Genomic DNA, 15,861 nt, shown 5'->3' on the forward strand with positions numbered 1-15,861 from the left:
TGTCGGTTTTATGAATCCGACCGATTTTGAAACCTAACTTTGACCATGCGAACCTGACTTTGATGACGAACCTGACACCCGAGTCAACCTACGAAAATCCCGAACACGAAAGGGAGAGCGGGTGAGAGAGAGATGACACGACACACGAGGCTGCGATATTTTGTCCGTCTGGGAAAGGACGAGATTTATTCCAACGAAGAACGATTGCTTCAAAGCTGGTTCAAAATACATCCCGTTTGATGTAATACTGGTTAAATAAATGGGCCATAACTGTATATGCCATAAACAGCGTTTAAGGATATTCAAAATTCAAATGCAAGAGAGTTACTCCTGCCCTCTACTGTAATTTTTGACAGCTCCGAATGTAAACAAAGCCGCGTGAGGTTGCTGTCACAACAAAACCCCGCCGGCGTGTTTAATGCAAAATCGGTCCACAGAAATCGAAAATGTTACGCACGTTGTATTTAACTGCGAGACTCCTTACAAAGGCCCCCATCGCGGGCGTCATCAGCACCCCAACGTTTCGTTCTGTACAGCCTATTGGAGTGTTGTGGAAAAGTTACGCAAATCTTCCATCCAGCAAAGCGAATCCTGGAAGCGATGCTGCCACCACCGTCGACGGAGCACCACCACAGCCGCCCAAACCAATCGATGAGGTGAAACGGAGGAAAGTGCTTGAACTGGAGCTCGAGGTGATGCGCCAAGAGGGCAGAAAAGTGCCGTCACTGTCCGCCATCAAGCCGCAGCAGTGGGATCATCTTCTGACACTTTCGTCAAGGTAGTGATCGAAGGCAATCGATTGGAACCGTGTTAACCCATTAACCGTGACGAGGTTTTCCCCTTCAGAAATCAACGACGCCAGTACTATCTGTATCTCTGGAACACGGAGATCGTACGGCTGAATGCCAAGGTAAAAAAGGAACGCAAGCAGCTGGAAATTGCGCAGCGTCGCGAGGAGTTACAGAAGGCGACCGCGGAGAACGATCACATCGTTTACGGTCTGTTTCACAATACCATGTTCCTGCGGATATATGACTCCAAAGTGGACCACTTTCACAACAACCGGTGCGTAGCCGATGGTAATGTCATATGCCGATAAAAATAACTCGTGATCTTTTACTTCTCGCTTCCAGGCTCATCCAAGCGATGCAGTTCGGTATCAATCTGGTGATCGACTGTTCGTACGATGATTACATGAACGACAAGGAAATGCGCAATACAGCCAAACAGCTGATGCTGTCCTTCGCCGTGAACCGTGCCCATCCGGAACCGTTCAACGTGCACCATTGCAATGCAAACTTTAGGAAAACGACGATGCACGCACTCGAGAAGCACCTGGGGCAGATGCATCAACCGGAGTTTCCGTTCAACGTAACCGAGCGGAGCTACATGGAGATGTTTCCCAAAGAGCGGCTAGTGTATCTGACGCCACACTGCAAAACCGACCTCGACGAATTCAACCCGGACGATATCTATATCGTTGGGGCGATGGTGGACAAAACGTCACAGGAAGCAGTTTCGTTGGGGAAAGCCAAAAAGCTCGGCCTACGGATGGCACGTCTTCCGCTTGACCGGTACTTTCAGTTCAAGAGCGGCAAATCACTTACGATCGATCAGATGATGCAGATCATGCTCGAGCTAAAGATGAGCAACAATTTTGAGCGTGCCTTGCGACACGTCCCACGGCGGAAGGTGATTGAACTGAACGAGGAGAGGGCTCTGCAAGAGCAGCAACAGAAACAGAGACATCAGGCCAGCAAGTTCAAGTTCAACATGAAACGTCCCACAAATGAGCACTGGAACAGTGGCAAACGGAAGATTCGATAAACATTTTGTAGGTGTGTTTTAGCACTACGGCAGTCGGATTGTATTTGTAGTTCTTTTGTTTTGCCCGTAAAATAGTCTACAATCTCAGGAAAAGGAATAGCTCTTTCCAGAGTTGGAGGAGCTTAGTTGCGTCTTCTTCGCGTTCGACTGATACGCCAAGCGTGCGGTTCCTCATACTTGTTGTACAGGGGTTCCAGCCGTTGGTTCTTCTTGAACTTGCTTAGTTTCGTGGGATCGGAGAACCGGAAGAAGGCGGGTGCAAACTCGACCAGCCACTTCGGATCGATGGTCGTTACCTCGCGCATGTATTCCTTTGTCGTTTGGACGAGTTCGTGGTAAACCACCCTAGGGGAGAGGAGGAGAAAATAACAAAATTAAAAGACGATTTTTGATAGAATGTTTATTCCTCGCAAAACACTTACCATTCCGGTTGTCGATTGAACAACGCGCTCGATGGGTGAATGTAAACGACCTGCGAATCCACCAACGTACGGTAGCCCTCCTGTGGATCCTTTTTCGCTGCATTGCGGAAGAATCCGGAACAGACTGCCTTCTGCACGCGCACCGTGTTCTTTCCGGCCGACACCACATCCAGCTTGTGTCGGTCCATGATGCCAAGCAACTGTTTGCGTACATCCTGGGCCCGTTTCAGTGTGCGGATTTGCACAAAGTTTTCATAGCACCAAGCATTAGAAAACTTGTTATTCTTCCAACTATTGTACACCGCCAGCAGCGTCAGATGGTCACCCTCGATCTGATTAAATTTGGCCTTCTTTTGATCGGCCAGCGCTTGCTTGTCCTTTGGTCGGTAGAACACGTTCTGCACCGACAGCATCGACACGATCGTCAGCACCTCGTCCGAGCACTGTAGAGCCACGGACATGATGAGTAACTTGGAGAGGTTCGGCTCGAGCGGAAATTCGGCCATCCGCCGGCCAAGGCGTGTGAGCAATCCTTCATTATCCAGCGCCGACAGCGAGTGGAGCTGCTCCAGTGCCATCACCAGGGACTCAACGGGCGGAGCGTCCATGAAATCAAAGTGAAGCAAATCGTTAATGCCCATCGTTTTCAACTGCAGCACGGTGGTGGCCAGATTGGTACGCTGTATCTCGGGCACGGGCGTTGGCAACATTTCGTCACGGTATGCACGCTCGGTGTACAAACGGTAGGCTTTTCCCGGGCCCGTACGCCCAGCACGTCCCGCACGCTGTTTGGCGGCCGCTTGTGAAATCGGTGTCACGACGAGCGAATCCATGCCGGTCTTTGAGTTGTACACCTTTTGCTTCACAAAACCGGGATCGACGACGTAGTAAATACCATCGATCGTGAGTGATGTTTCGGCGATGTTGGTTGCGATCACAACCTTCCGACTGCCGGGCGGCGCCGGGTCAAAGATTCGCGTCTGCATCTCGGAGGGAAGCGCCGAATAGACGGGCAAAATGATCAATTCCGGAACGTCCGGTCCGAGTGATTTCATACGCTCGTAAAGTATCTCGCACGCCGTATCGATCTCCTCTTGGCCAGTGAGAAAGAGCAGCACGTCGCCGGGTGGTTCGCGCAAGTGAATCTGCATTACGGTGATGAGGGAAGCGTCCAGATAGTCCGTTTCCGGTTCCTTCGTGTACAGTATCTCCACCGGGAACGTTCGACCCGGAATGGTGAAGATCGGGGCTTCGAAGAAGTACTGCGAAAATTTAACCGCATCAAGTGTGGCCGACGTTACGATCAGCTTCAGCTCGGGGCGCTTCTGGACGGCTTGCTTGAGCAACCCAAATAACACGTCCGTGTGGATGGTCCGTTCGTGCGCTTCGTCCAACATGATCACGGAGTACTGCTTGAGATCGAAATCGACCAAACACTCGCGCAACAGCATACCGTCCGTCATGTACTTGATCACCGTTTCCTGGCTGGTGCAATCCTCGAATCGGATCGTGTAGCCGACCTCTTGTCCCAACCGACAACCGTACTCTTCGGCCACACGCTTAGCGACCGACATGGCCGCCACACGTCTCGGTTGCGTACAGCCAATTTTTCCGCGCGCAATAAATCCGCTTTCGGCCAGGTATTGGGTAATTTGTGTCGTTTTCCCGGAACCCGTCTCACCGATCACGATCAGCATTTGATTGTCCGTTACGGCCTTGATCAGATCGTCGCGAAGTTTGTAGATGGGTAGCGATTGGCGTTGCTCCACGAGGCTCATATCCGTTTTGCGTCCGAACGAACTTTTCTTACCGCCGATGATGGCCTTTTTCCATTCGGGCACGTCCTGCGTGGACATACCAACGCCACGCGTGTTCGAAGCCATCGTACGCTCATCGTCCTCATCCGGGAGCGGATCGATCCAGTTTTTGTTCATCGTCGTAGGCACCGCGTCCATCTCTTGTTCACGCTGTAGCATTTTTTGCTCTCGCCGTTCCTTGGCGAGTGCCGTTTGCATCATGGCAGCTTGGGCCAGTGAACCATCCGGATTCTTAACAATGCGCACCGGGGACAGATCATGCAAAGCCCGACCGTGCCCCTGCAGGAACGGTGGTTCATCTTCGACGATTTCGATCTCAATGTCCGCCTCACTGTCCTCGTCTTTCGGCAGCAGCCCCGTTTCCTCATCAAAGTCGGGCATCTCGGAGCGATCGATCACACCGGACGAGATCATCTGTTTAATTTCCCACCGTTCGGGGCTACTGATGCGTGTTACCTTCTTGCGAGATGTTTCCTCCAGCGGCTCCAGTGCTCCCTCCTGCAGGCTAAGCATAGACGGCACGGACATTGGCCGATCCGGATTGCGACTCTGCAAGTCGGCCGCCTCTTGAAGATGGGCATGCGACAGAGGATTCAAATCGCGGCCCGTTGCTTGGTCTACCTCCTTCATACTGAGGGAGATCTTATTGCCTGCCAGCGACATTACCTTCACCTTCACGTCGTCTCCGCGATTGACGACATCGGTCACAAGATTCACGCGCCCCTCCGTAGACAGCTGGGAGATGTGCACGAGGCCTTCCTTTTTGCGACGAAAACCAACCAGCTGCACAAAGCACCCGAACGCCACGATATTTACGACGCGTCCTTCATAGATTTTGCCCGCTTCGGGTTCCTCCGGCATTGGCGGCGTGCGTTTGCGGCGTTCGACCATCGCCGGTGCTGGTTCTCGGGAAGCACTTCTGTTTCGAGCGTGACCACGATCCTTTGAACGACTTCCCGAACGACTGCGGCGCGAGCGGCGATCATAATCACGATCCCGACGATCACGGTTACTGCGATCGCGACCCCTGTCCCGGCTCTTCGAACGACTTCGTCGTTTGTGGTCCCTCGAGCGTGATCTTCGTCTTCGTCGGTCACGCGATCGACTCCGATCTCGACGCCGCTCCCGTGACCGGCTTCGCTCTTTCCTGTGCCGCTCCTTGGAAGAACTGCGTCGTTCGGTACGCCGTTTGCTTTCCTTCGTGCCACCATCCGTTTCCTTGGAGGGAGCTAAGCTTTCGAGCTCAGCCAACATATTGTTCACTTCCTGCTGCTCCCGGGACACCTTACTGTTGCCGGCTTTCGAGGGCGCCATTTGCTCTAGCTCTGCCAACATATCATCAACCGCAGCATCAGGACGCCGTTTTTTGTCTTCCTTTTTCTCTTCCTCCTCATCCGAAGAGTACGCTTTCCGGTTGTTCGGTATCGCGAGACCAGGGAATTTATTCGCCAGCACTTTCCCATTGTCATCATCGTCCTCGAAACCGGTTCCGGGGACCTTGCCGCTGGCCGAGCGCATGAGTTGGATGATGCGCAGCAAGTTGGCTGTGAAAGATTCGGAGAATTCGGCACCATTTTCCAGCAGTACCCGTTTGAATGCGTCGAGGGTTGGGTTCTTCCGGGCCAAATCGATGATGAATTCAGCTGTACAGAACATAAATAGGAAAAGAATATGCAATAGAACCTAGTTAAGTTGTGTCCACAAAAGTTTAGCCCGTCCTCCACCGTTTACCTACCTAAATCCTTATCATTCAACCCGAGATGGTTCTCCAATTCCGTGCAGATTTTGGACACCAGAGATAAATGTTCCAACTGTTCTAGCTCTTCCATGTTGGAAGTTTTTTATTAGAGAGACGCTTTTACAATTTCACTTTGCTGCGTTTGTTGTTTTCTGGGACGAAATTTTCCACCTGAAAAAGCATTCGAGTATTGACAACAGAATGACATTAGCTAACGGTTAACCCTTGGAGAGAAAAATGTCAATTTGGCTGAGCGTATAATTCGTTCAACTAAAGATTTGTTCGAAGGTTCTAATGCTGATTTTCACGTTTTTGAGAGGCTTTTGCAAATTGTTTGAAGTCAGTTAACAATCAATGAATAGTTTTGAGATGTTCGTTCTATTATTAAATGACACTGTTATTATTGAATGGAACACGGTACGAAACTTTTGCGTAGAACTGTGGATAAGACGGTCCTGTGACAGTTACTCTCATCTTCACAATAAACAAAAACATTCGCTTTTAGTTTGAAAGCGAGTTGTAGATTAAGAAAAACAATATTACACTGATTTCCAGCCTTGAGTCCTAAGTCCTTGATAAGCCCAACTTTGTTACGTTCGCAGAACAAAATGCTTCAACCAAAAGTGCTCACATCGGTGCTAAGCCAAGCAAATACGGGTGGAGTGGAAAACACAATGTAAATACATCCATTCGCCTTTTTATTGAAGTATCGTCTCAAGAGAAATTGTATGTTTTGCAGACTCTTAACACACGAGGGAGCACTGTTGGCGTTTTCTGGCTTTGGAGATCGTGATCCTACCGTAACGACGGCGATCGCCAGCAACATATGGTCGGTGTATGAGAAGAATGGCCGTAATGCGTTTCGCGAAGACCGGCTCCAGTATGTGTTCCTTCAGTGCGAAAATGGCAACGTAGTGATCACCCAGGTCGCTAATCTGCTACTGTGCCTCTACGCACGGGATAATGTTGGCCTGGGAATACTGAAGCAGAAAGCCGAAGCTCTGGCGAACTATCTCGAAGGCCCGCTGAAAGAGATTGCCACATCGTAGGAGTGGTCCGAGAGCAATTCCTGTTTTCTGTTTCCAATGTTTATTAGCTTTAAATACAACGCACTGTCCCTATCCGAGGTGCTTGTACATGAGCACGGCGTGATTTTTGTTTATCGAAAAGTTCGTTACCGGCTGGAGAGCGTTCCGTTTTGCCCACATTTTTATCGCCTCATTATGAGTGTTAATTTCTTCCTTACTGAATGTGGTCAATTGACGAGTTTCGCAGCACAGCAAACACCTTTCCTTCCACGAGCGTGCGAAACCATCCTTCAGAAGCGAAAAGTAGTTGGATGCCACAAAAACAGCATCGAACCGATTCGAAAATTTATCGCCCTCTTGCACCCGTAGAACGTCTTCGACGGAAAGAAAGTGCAGCTTTAGATTGTTGCATTCCAGCAATGGGCTCGCATCGTAGCTTACGGCGTGTAACGGGTCTGTGCGTGACTCATATTTGTTGAGACTCTTTCCCACGTCTAGCTGGTGTGCTCCGAACTGATGAATGTCGCGCGGATCGAACCGATACGGTTGTCTCTCCTGTATTTCGTACACCATCTGCAGCACGTTCCGTTCGGTGATGTCTGTCGAACGAAAATCATTTACACCGTGTTTTGAACGTATCAGCCGCTCTTCGGGAGCGTGTTGCCCAAATGAAATGTACGGCCCGGTTGCATTATCGCCCACGGATCCACGGTGGTGGTAAGCCATTCCGTTGCGCACTAACCCAACGGCAAACGTTTTGTTCGGGTCACTCTGTTCGTACTCGGGAAACGTAAACGCTACACCCGATTCACGCCAGTGCTTGTACTCTTGTGGACAAATTTGCTTCGCACCGTTCTCACGCAACCGCATCTGAAGGTCCCAATCGAAAGCCCCGTTCCGGTTATCGTACCTTTCGCCCATCTGCACTCGTATACGATCGTCCCAGTATCGCGCAATATTGAACACATGCTGCGGGCCGTTTGTCCAGAATCGAAACACATTTTCCAGCTGATCGAGCTCCTTGTATTTCAGTGCGTCCAGGACGAATATCGGAGCATACCGTTGAGCGTATTCCGGATCGGTGACGATGTTGGTTAAAACGCATGCTTTGCCATTCAAGTAGGCAGTGCTAAAGGGACGAATCAGCGTGTTGCCGAACAGATCCATGAAAAGGTGCGTTTTTCCCTTCACGGACAGCAGTGCCGGATCCTCGAATGCGATCGATACCAGGAGCATTTGACGGGCGATCAGTTCGATACATCCTTCGACGCAATACAAGTTCACAGTTAGTTTGGGGTTTTCGCAAAGTTTTGCTGCCGTCGCCAACACATGCCGAGGATCTCCGCCTCCAAAAAGTAAAATATTCAACGATTCGGGAAGTGGCTCGTCCTCAGGAAGCAGTTTTTTGTACTCGTGCACGAAATCGAGAGCTTCTGAAAATCCCCAGAACATTTTGCAGCGTGAAGACAATTGGAACTACTTGCACTTACGCGATGAAATACGTGGCTGTGACTGTGATCCGATAAACGGTTACAACCGTTGCTATGGTAACTGTTAACCTTTGAATCAACGAACGGAGCATAAATATCAAACAAACGAACAGCGACGGGAACGCAAAAGCGACACCATTCTTATTTTAAATATTTTATCTTAGCATTTTTTTCTCTTTTGAAACAATTTAAACTAAAACATACCTTTCCAAACGGTAGACACAACTAATTTCACAACTTTAACTGACAGTATAAAAATAAATGATCTCTAACCTAGCCATGTGCCTTAAATGTTGCCGTAAATCATAATCTCTAAAATCTCTAGCACCGTCTACGATTGCCTGCGATAGCGATCAATTGTGAATAATTTCGATTATTTGGCAGTTATAGTAGCACACGATGAAGCCCAGAATTCTCTCTCTACGTCTTTGTGCGACCAATCTACTAGATTGCCATTTTTTGCGGACGGCTACCGATACCGCCGGCACGGTCGAATACAAGGTTAGCCACCTCATGGGCCAATTGCACGGCATTTGCACGTGTGTCTGCCTCTGCGTACACCCGCACGATATCTTCCGTTCCCGAAGGTCGTACAAAAGATCGGCCCTTCGGAAACTTGTTCACAATCTCGTCGATCGCTTCCTGCAGTCCAGCAGGGGTTACAACGATCCGATCCGCGTCCGTAACGGTGATCACGTTCCTATCGGTTAGATACACCTTCTCCAGAACGTTCGGCAGGTCGGTGTAACTGCCGAGCCAATCTTCAAGACTCCATCCCTTGGCGTGCAGCACCGTTTCCACCAGCAGCATATCCGAAATGGCATCGCCTACCGTTTCGTTGGTCAGATCCATAAATTGTAACAATCGATCGGCAGTTTGACGCTGCTCTTCGGTCAGCTGCTGATCGTTGCTCGCCGTTCGAATCATGTCCTTGGCCCGCTCACTGTAGATGATCGTGCCGTGTCCGTTCGCCTCGAAGTACACACCAATATCGTACTCGAGCGCCTTATGGTGCAAATGCTTCACACCGGTCCTTGTACAGCTCACAGGTATTTTCATCCGGTTCACGATGTAATCCGTCGATGCACCATTCGCGTAGGCTGTCTGCACCAAACCCATCTTCATCTGAACGCAGCACTGTTCGATCTGCTCTTTCAGGTATCCAGCCAACAGTGTCGCTATCCGATCACCGTCGAGCAGGTGGAACGTTCCCTCACTGTCTGTGAAGTAATAAACAATCCGATCGGCATCACCATCAACCGACACGCAACGTCCGCCCGGAACGGCGGCTTCTGGCAATCCATCCGGAGCGCAATGGTTTGTTTTGACGAAGTCGGCCCCACATCGGAAATTGATATTTCCCTCGCTATTGAACACCTTCACCTGCAGAGCGTCCTGGATTTTTTTGCTGAATCCGAGCATTTTCAGGGATCCCACACCGTTCGCTCCGTCGTAGAACAGCTGACTACGGTAGTTTCCGTGCTGGCCGCTCGCATCTCCACGCAGCGCCCGGAAGGCACCCATCAGCTTGCCCATATAGCCTTCCTCCGTTGGCAATCCGTACGCGTGCTGCGTGTTGGCGCACGTCACAAAGTAGTGCAGCATCGGTGTCGTCACGATACCAAATTCTTGGACCATTCCCTTCACCGCCATTACTCCGTTCATTACCGAGCGCGATAACTGCGGGCTGTGGTAGCGCGTGTCCATGCCCACGAAAACCCGGGCGGCCGCATTATTGTCGATCGCTTCTTGTTCGCAGATTTTGGCCACCTGCGCCACCAGGTCGCTATCGCTTACGTTCACCAGGTCGGTAGCTAACCGCTCCCAGCTTTGCTCGAGCATTTCCCCGTGTGGATCGATTAGCTTTACCCCGTTATCGGGGGCCGGGTTATGCGAGGCAGTTATCATCACGCCAATCGCTTGGCTTGCCTTCGCACGTGACCGCAAAGCCGCGAGCACTCCCATGCGGAACATAACGTAGTCCAGATTATCGGCGCTAGTGGAGAAAGCAAATGAACCAAAAAGAGCAAATGTGGGAAACACAAAGAGATAAGAACGGCTTGGTTAGTTAGTGCGGTGAAATTTCATGTTTTGCTCCGTTTTTCTACCGTAGCAGGCGATCGCCCGAGTACAGGAAGTGAATGTAAATGTATTAATCCACCATTCACTTTCAGATCGAGCGCATTCCTTTCGCCTTGTTTTGTGCAAGAATATACTCACTGCGATCTGAAGCCTGCCGTTCCGTACTGAATGTCCTTTTGGTTCTCCTTTTTCGGATGATACTCCCTAGCAAACGCATAAACTGACCGCAGATTAACCGACATTTTTGACTGAAATCCCGTTTTCTTCGCTACGATTGGAAAATTGACTTGCTCTAATCTCGTTTCCGCCGCGGGTTAACACTGAACACTGGCCACGAAGCGAAGTTGAACCGAGTCGCCCGAATGGTGGGTGGTAAGATTACTCTAATATACAGGTTGCACCAAGAACCGGTTAGCTTGGGCCAGGTTTTTTTGCGAAATTCCAAGGACTGTTTTCGTCCTCACAAAATAACTGCGAACACACGCTGTCATTTTTTTATATAGAGTTGTCACGCCAGTAAGTGATGATGGAAGAATTTGTTTACATCTCGAGGTAGTTCTTGGAGTTGGTTAATGCTTTTTTAATGAGCTCGCGATACAACCTGTATGGTAGAGTAATCTTATGATGAAAGTGTCGGACCAATTCTCTCAACGTCAGCAAAGAAAGTACCCGAATGGGAAAATCGTGTGATGCGTTACATCTAATCACTATGTGAAATATCAGTATATTTTCTTTTAAAATCGTCCTTTCAAGATGTCAATAGTTAGTTTAAGGTTCTAAGAGAAAAATGATGATGAATGAATGTTATTTTGATTTATTTTTATATAATTTTGTCTAGTTTGTCTAGTCTAGACAATCTCGGTGAAATTAGGTGTAAAACAAATTTCTTGCACGGTTGGTTCCCGAAGTGCGAAAGAATTCGATTTAGAAAGAAAGAGGGTACTCAAAAGAGAAAACCGAAAGGTATTAGCAAGAAGAAACGATGGAAAGCGCCCCTAGTTGGAAAATTCAGTGCTTTTTTCAAAAATTAGTTTTTGAACTGTTTTTACAAATCTAGTGATGGGATTCGGTCACGGTTTGTGCTCAATGTGCTCAAAATTGAGCTAAATCACGAACTGTCAAATGCCAGAGTGACAGATGCGACTGGGACTCGAAGAGCGAAAGCGTCTGCAGAATTTCGGTAAAATTTATTCCAACCGAAAAGTTTTGTGCTGAGTTTGTTGAGACGAATCAAAGGCAGCGCTTTCATTGGTCAACATGTCGCTAATTTGCAGCAGTACGTATCACGCACAATGGCACCTATTCTTTGTGTAGTTGTTTGTATTCAACTAACGCGAAGATTGAGGTTATACCGCTTATAAACATTTTCCCTTTCTGTGCAGTATCGAATGAGGTACCGGAACACCCGTGCATATCACCGAAATCCGGTGCCATCTTCGAGCGACGACTCATCGAGAAGTACATTGTGGAGAATGAGTGTGATCCCATCAACGGGCAGCCATTGACGGCCGACGAATTGATTGATGTCAAAAGTAAGTGTAAATTGTCATTAAATTACCAGTTCCAACCGGTAACCTTTCGTATCTCGTATTTGACTATTCTACCACCAAAGCGCCACCAATCGTACGGCCGAAGCCACCGAGTGCCACTAGCATTCCGGCGACACTGAAAACGATGCAGGATGAGTGGGATGCACTGATGCTGCATGCGTTCACCCAGCGGCAGCAGCTGCAAACTGCCCGACAGGAACTGTCCCACGCACTCTACCAGCACGATGCCGCTTGTCGCGTCATTGCTAGGCTCAACAAGGAAGTGGCTGCGGCACGTGAAGCATTGGCCACACTGAAACCCCAAACTGGCATTTCAGCCATCCAGGCCGCTCCACAGCCATCCATTGCGGCGGAAGCGGGCGGCGTTGCGATACAACCGGTCGAGCAGGCTGGCATGAGTGTGGAAGTTATTCAGAAGCTGCAGGATAAGGCCACAGTGTTGACGCAGGAGCGTAAAAAGAAGGGACGCACCGTACCAGAGGAACTGGTGAGCCAGGAAAAGATCCGTGGTTTCTTAACGCTCGCATCACATCCGGGTCTGCATTCGGCCAGTGTTCCCGGTATCTTGGCCCTCGATATTAATCATTCCGATCAGAGCAAAATTCTCACCGGGGGCAATGACAAAAATGCGACGGTGTTTAACAAGGACACCGAACAGATCGTTGCTATACTGAAGGGTCACACGAAAAAGGTGACCAAGGTTATTTTCCACCCGGAGGAAGATACAGTAATTACGGCGTCGCCGGACGCAAGCATCCGTGTGTGGCATGTGCCCACCTCACAGACGCAGTTGCTGCTTCGCTGCCATGAAGGGCCGGTTACGGGACTTTCATTACACCCGACCGGAGATTACGTGCTGTCTACGTCTTCCGATAAGCATTGGGCTTTCTCGGACATCCGTTCGGGGCGCTTGCTCACGAAGGTGGCGGACACGGCCGATCATGGACTGACCACCGCGCAGTTCCATCCGGACGGTCTGATCTTCGGTACCGGAACGGAAGATTCTCAAGTAAAGATCTGGGATTTGAAGGAGCAAAGCAATGTGGCAAACTTCGCCGGCCATACCGGACCCATAACGGCGATTTCGTTCTCGGAAAACGGTTATTATCTTGCTACTGCCGCCGACGATGCGTGCGTGAAGTTGTGGGATTTGCGAAAGTTGAAAAACTTCAAAACCATTCAGCTGGACGATGGGTACGAGGTGAAGGATTTGTGCTTCGACCAAAGCGGAACTTATCTTTCCATAGCGGGCACCGACATCCGGTAAGTGTGTCTCATGAAGTTGGTACGTATTTCAGAGATGCCCACAATAATGATTTATTCGTTTCCAGCGTTTATCTCTGCAAGCAATGGCAAGAGTTGAAGGTATTTAACGATCACACGGCACTTGCAACAGGCGTCCGGTTCGGAAAGCATGCACAGTACATCGCATCGACGAGTATGGACCGTACACTGAAGCTGTACGGAATTGAGTAGAGTAACGAGGGGCGTTTGTGTGTTGTGTGTAGTTTTTAATTTTGACCCTTCCTTTCATTACGTGGCTTACGAGAATAAATTCCCACTACATGAAACACAAATATAGGTTGTAGTAAAAATAAGTCCTTTTTTGTCGGTTGAATTGAAGGCTTAACCATACTCAAAGCATCAGGAATGAATATGCATTGTTTTGTTCGCTGAATTCCTGCCATGGACAGGTGATAATCGATTGGCTTCAGGCTATTAATCATATGTTTCCATCTTGGGAAAAACGGAAAATTTTTAATGTCCAAACGCGTGCCAAACTAAACCTGCCCAAACGAGTGCTGCTAACGGCGTTACCACGTTACAAGCGTTACCTCCGGCACGCAGCAAGCTGACAGCGCTCGAACTGTCAGGCGCATTCGTGCCCGCGATGCCTCTGTCACTTCGCCCAGCGAGACTCATGAAAAGCTGATGCAATATCACTAGAGTGGCTAGATTTATTTCTCCTAAAAGGCTGTTTAATCGCCATTGTTTCAGTTAGCAAATTACATCTGTGTGGTATAAATTGCCAGAGCTAGCCATGGCGGAAGAAGACGCGGTAAGTTCATGGTCAGAAGCTGGGAAATGGAAATAGGCGAGGAAAAAGTGTGCCTCGTTTGTCAGAAACCAGCCACATCGCTGGCGTAGAAGTAACAGAGCACAGCCTGCTACAATGTCGACGAGGTTTAGGTTATGGTTTCGTGAATTTCATGATTAAATTGTGTTGATAGTGCACCGGTTAAAGTATGAACTTTGGACACTTTCTCTTCGTTTGTCGTTGTTCACGCAGATCTTTGACCCTTCTTTGATGAAGAAAAAGAAAAAGAAGAAGACCCCGTTCGATCTGGATGCCGCGATGGCAGCGACAGAAGGTTCGGCCGAGGTCGAACCCGTGGCCACTGAAGCCAAACCGGCCGGCGATGAAGAAGACGATCTCGATCTGGAGAACTTTAACAAAAAGAAAAAGAAGAAGAAGAAGCCGTTCAATCTGGACGACTTGGAAGGTTCGCTACCGTCGGGATCGGCTGATGCCGATGCCGAGGGAAAGGAGAACCGCGAAGATGGTGAAGGCGCCGGCGCCGACGATGGACTAGACGAAGATTTTAAGATGGACTTTAGCATGAAGAAAAAAAAGAAGAAGAAGAAGGATCTTACGGAACTCATGGAGGCAGAATTGGCGGACGGCCAGGACGGACAGGACGATGATAAGGATAATGGTAAGTTCCTCTGTTTGAACGTCACTTTGGGTATATTCACCGAGGCCAGTGATTAAAATTGGGCCCTGGGTTGAGAAATGCTTCAAATCTGACGATATTTTGCCATTGCGTTGATTTTACATGCCTTACCGACAATGATGGAGCCGTCATCGAACATGGTATTCTAATCGATTGTATTAGTGGTTTTAGTTTAAGTTTTTAGTTTACTTTTATCCGATTTGTATACTTGTATTAATTTGTCTATTTGTCATTCCATTTTTTTCAATGAAATCTGATCAACAGTGGATGAAAATGCTTCTACATGGGCCGGTTCCGATCGCGATTACACCTATGACGAACTGCTGAACCGTGTGTTTGAGATCATTCTCGACAAGAACCCGGAAATGGCCGGTGGTCGCAAGCCGAAGTTTGTGATGCGACCACCGCAAGTTCTGCGGGTTGGCACCAAGAAAACATCGTTTGCCAACTTTACGGAAATCTGCAAAACGCTGCATCGACTCCAGAAGCATTTGTTGGACTTTCTGCTTGCCGAACTGGGCACCAGCGGGTCTGTCGACGGAAACAATCAGCTCATCATCAAGGGTCGCTTCCAGCCGAAACAGATTGAAAACGTGCTGCGAAGATACATCAAGGAGTACGTCACCTGCCACACCTGCCGCTCGCCCGACACCATCCTGCAGAAGGATACGCGACTGTTCTTCCTCCAGTGCGAATCGTGCGGTTCGCGTTGCTCGGTCGCTAGTATTAAATCCGGTTTCCAGGCCGTCACCAGCAAACGTGCCGCGATGCGTGCCAAGACCGCCTAACGTGGCACATCAGACGCACTGGATGGGCGGTGGTGTTCATATGTTGCAAATGACTGTGGTGGCTGTTTCATTCTGTTTGTTTTTAGCTACATATTTGTTTTTCTCGTCCAAGCCTCAAGCGACGGAATTGAAACACAGCGCCTTGCGGGCTTCACTCTATCCAATCTTACCATCGGCTTGTCGATGGCGGATTACTGTCCTATGTTTTCGGTTATTTAGTAATCAAAGTTCGATTAGGTTTAGGGAGCAGTTTATATCGCTTGGTTTAAGAATGGCGCAATCAATACAAGATAGTAACAATAATGAATATTCCCTACGATCAGGCTCTTATATTCGGATAAACAGATAATAAACAGTAATCAACATTTGAGATGAATTAATGAC

At 49.0% G+C, this 15,861-nt stretch overlaps 7 protein-coding genes across 8 annotated transcripts; 4 read left to right on the top strand and 3 right to left on the bottom strand.

Annotated features, from left to right (window-relative positions):
* The first annotated feature begins 440 nt into the window (after positions 1-440).
* LOC128268720 (mitochondrial ribonuclease P protein 1 homolog) lies at positions 441-2,166 on the top strand. The gene is made up of 3 exons (XM_053005916.1): positions 441-778; positions 847-1,065; positions 1,134-2,166. The coding sequence occupies exons 1-3, from the start codon at positions 447-449 to the stop codon at positions 1,825-1,827; spliced, it is 1,245 nt and encodes a 414-aa protein (XP_052861876.1). The 5' UTR covers positions 441-446; the 3' UTR covers positions 1,828-2,166.
* LOC128268719 (ATP-dependent RNA helicase DHX8) lies at positions 1,867-5,935 on the bottom strand. The gene is made up of 3 exons (XM_053005914.1): positions 5,802-5,935; positions 2,250-5,709; positions 1,867-2,172 (listed from the first exon to the last, which is right to left on the bottom strand). Exons 1-3 carry the CDS (start codon positions 5,893-5,895, stop codon positions 1,950-1,952), a joined length of 3,777 nt encoding a protein of 1,258 aa, XP_052861874.1. The 5' UTR covers positions 5,896-5,935; the 3' UTR covers positions 1,867-1,949.
* A 362-nt stretch (positions 5,936-6,297) lies between these two features.
* On the top strand, positions 6,298-6,925 carry LOC128267233 (ragulator complex protein LAMTOR2 homolog). The gene is made up of 2 exons (XM_053004034.1): positions 6,298-6,480; positions 6,544-6,925. Exons 1-2 carry the CDS (start codon positions 6,413-6,415, stop codon positions 6,851-6,853), a joined length of 378 nt encoding a protein of 125 aa, XP_052859994.1. The 5' UTR covers positions 6,298-6,412; the 3' UTR covers positions 6,854-6,925.
* LOC128279050 (dynein axonemal assembly factor 3 homolog) lies at positions 6,923-8,284 on the bottom strand. Its single transcript, XM_053017771.1, has one exon. It carries the CDS (start codon positions 8,282-8,284, stop codon positions 6,923-6,925), a length of 1,362 nt encoding a protein of 453 aa, XP_052873731.1.
* A 288-nt stretch (positions 8,285-8,572) lies between these two features.
* LOC128277809 (phosphoacetylglucosamine mutase) lies at positions 8,573-10,668 on the bottom strand. Its single transcript, XM_053016337.1, has 2 exons — positions 10,543-10,668; positions 8,573-10,318 (listed from the first exon to the last, which is right to left on the bottom strand). Exons 1-2 carry the CDS (start codon positions 10,644-10,646, stop codon positions 8,767-8,769), a joined length of 1,656 nt encoding a protein of 551 aa, XP_052872297.1. The 5' UTR covers positions 10,647-10,668; the 3' UTR covers positions 8,573-8,766.
* Positions 10,669-11,563: 895 nt separating this feature from the next.
* On the top strand, positions 11,564-13,475 carry LOC128267667 (pre-mRNA-processing factor 19). Its single transcript, XM_053004555.1, has 4 exons — positions 11,564-11,680; positions 11,787-11,936; positions 12,017-13,217; positions 13,286-13,475. Exons 1-4 carry the CDS (start codon positions 11,662-11,664, stop codon positions 13,428-13,430), a joined length of 1,515 nt encoding a protein of 504 aa, XP_052860515.1. The 5' UTR covers positions 11,564-11,661; the 3' UTR covers positions 13,431-13,475.
* Positions 13,476-13,872: 397 nt separating this feature from the next.
* Positions 13,873-15,826, top strand: LOC128277583 (eukaryotic translation initiation factor 2 subunit 2). Of its 2 annotated transcripts, XM_053016062.1 has the most exons (4): positions 13,873-14,013; positions 14,245-14,669; positions 14,783-14,829; positions 14,954-15,826. In XM_053016062.1, the coding sequence occupies exons 1-4, from the start codon at positions 13,996-13,998 to the stop codon at positions 15,475-15,477; spliced, it is 1,014 nt and encodes a 337-aa protein (XP_052872022.1). In that variant the 5' UTR covers positions 13,873-13,995; the 3' UTR covers positions 15,478-15,826. The 2 variants fall into 2 exon arrangements, with proteins under 2 accessions (XP_052872022.1, XP_052872023.1); XM_053016063.1 differs by lacking the exon at positions 14,783-14,829 and having other exon boundaries at positions 14,245-14,671.
* The last annotated feature ends 35 nt before the right edge of the window (positions 15,827-15,861 follow it).

The sequence above is a fragment of the Anopheles cruzii genome, chromosome 2 (genome assembly GCF_943734635.1).
Source record: "Anopheles cruzii chromosome 2, idAnoCruzAS_RS32_06, whole genome shotgun sequence".
Classification (NCBI taxonomy): Eukaryota; Metazoa; Arthropoda; class Insecta; order Diptera; family Culicidae; genus Anopheles; species Anopheles cruzii.

What these genes read in the sequence shown, in the direction of transcription:
- LOC128268720 (XM_053005916.1), top strand. Translation starts at nt 447, where the DNA reads ATGTTACGCACGTTGTATTTAACTGCGAGACTCCTTACAAAGGCCCCC. An exon ending in CTTCTGACACTTTCGTCAAG is followed by an intron (nt 779 to 846) that starts GTAGTGATCGAA and finishes TTTCCCCTTCAG; the next exon opens with AAATCAACGACGCCAGTACT. An exon ending in GACCACTTTCACAACAACCG is followed by an intron (nt 1,066 to 1,133) that starts GTGCGTAGCCGA and finishes TCTCGCTTCCAG; the next exon opens with GCTCATCCAAGCGATGCAGT.
- LOC128268719 (XM_053005914.1), bottom strand. Translation starts at nt 5,895, where the DNA reads ATGGAAGAGCTAGAACAGTTGGAACATTTATCTCTGGTGTCCAAAATC. An exon ending in GTTGAATGATAAGGATTTAG is followed by an intron (nt 5,710 to 5,801) that starts GTAGGTAAACGG and finishes TGTTCTGTACAG; the next exon opens with CTGAATTCATCATCGATTTG. An exon ending in TTCAATCGACAACCGGAATG is followed by an intron (nt 2,173 to 2,249) that starts GTAAGTGTTTTG and finishes CCTCTCCCCTAG; the next exon opens with GGTGGTTTACCACGAACTCG.
- LOC128267233 (XM_053004034.1), top strand. Translation starts at nt 6,413, where the DNA reads ATGCTTCAACCAAAAGTGCTCACATCGGTGCTAAGCCAAGCAAATACG. An exon ending in GGTGGAGTGGAAAACACAAT is followed by an intron (nt 6,481 to 6,543) that starts GTAAATACATCC and finishes TATGTTTTGCAG; the next exon opens with ACTCTTAACACACGAGGGAG.
- LOC128279050 (XM_053017771.1), bottom strand. Translation starts at nt 8,284, where the DNA reads ATGTTCTGGGGATTTTCAGAAGCTCTCGATTTCGTGCACGAGTACAAA.
- LOC128277809 (XM_053016337.1), bottom strand. Translation starts at nt 10,646, where the DNA reads ATGTCGGTTAATCTGCGGTCAGTTTATGCGTTTGCTAGGGAGTATCAT. An exon ending in ACGGCAGGCTTCAGATCGCA is followed by an intron (nt 10,319 to 10,542) that starts GTGAGTATATTC and finishes TTTCTCCACTAG; the next exon opens with CGCCGATAATCTGGACTACG.
- LOC128267667 (XM_053004555.1), top strand. An exon ending in CGAATTGATTGATGTCAAAA is followed by an intron (nt 11,937 to 12,016) that starts GTAAGTGTAAAT and finishes CTACCACCAAAG; the next exon opens with CGCCACCAATCGTACGGCCG. An exon ending in ATAGCGGGCACCGACATCCG is followed by an intron (nt 13,218 to 13,285) that starts GTAAGTGTGTCT and finishes ATTCGTTTCCAG; the next exon opens with CGTTTATCTCTGCAAGCAAT.
- LOC128277583 (XM_053016062.1), top strand. An exon ending in CAGGACGATGATAAGGATAA is followed by an intron (nt 14,670 to 14,782) that starts TGGTAAGTTCCT and finishes TTGCCATTGCGT; the next exon opens with TGATTTTACATGCCTTACCG. An exon ending in TGGAGCCGTCATCGAACATG is followed by an intron (nt 14,830 to 14,953) that starts GTATTCTAATCG and finishes TCTGATCAACAG; the next exon opens with TGGATGAAAATGCTTCTACA.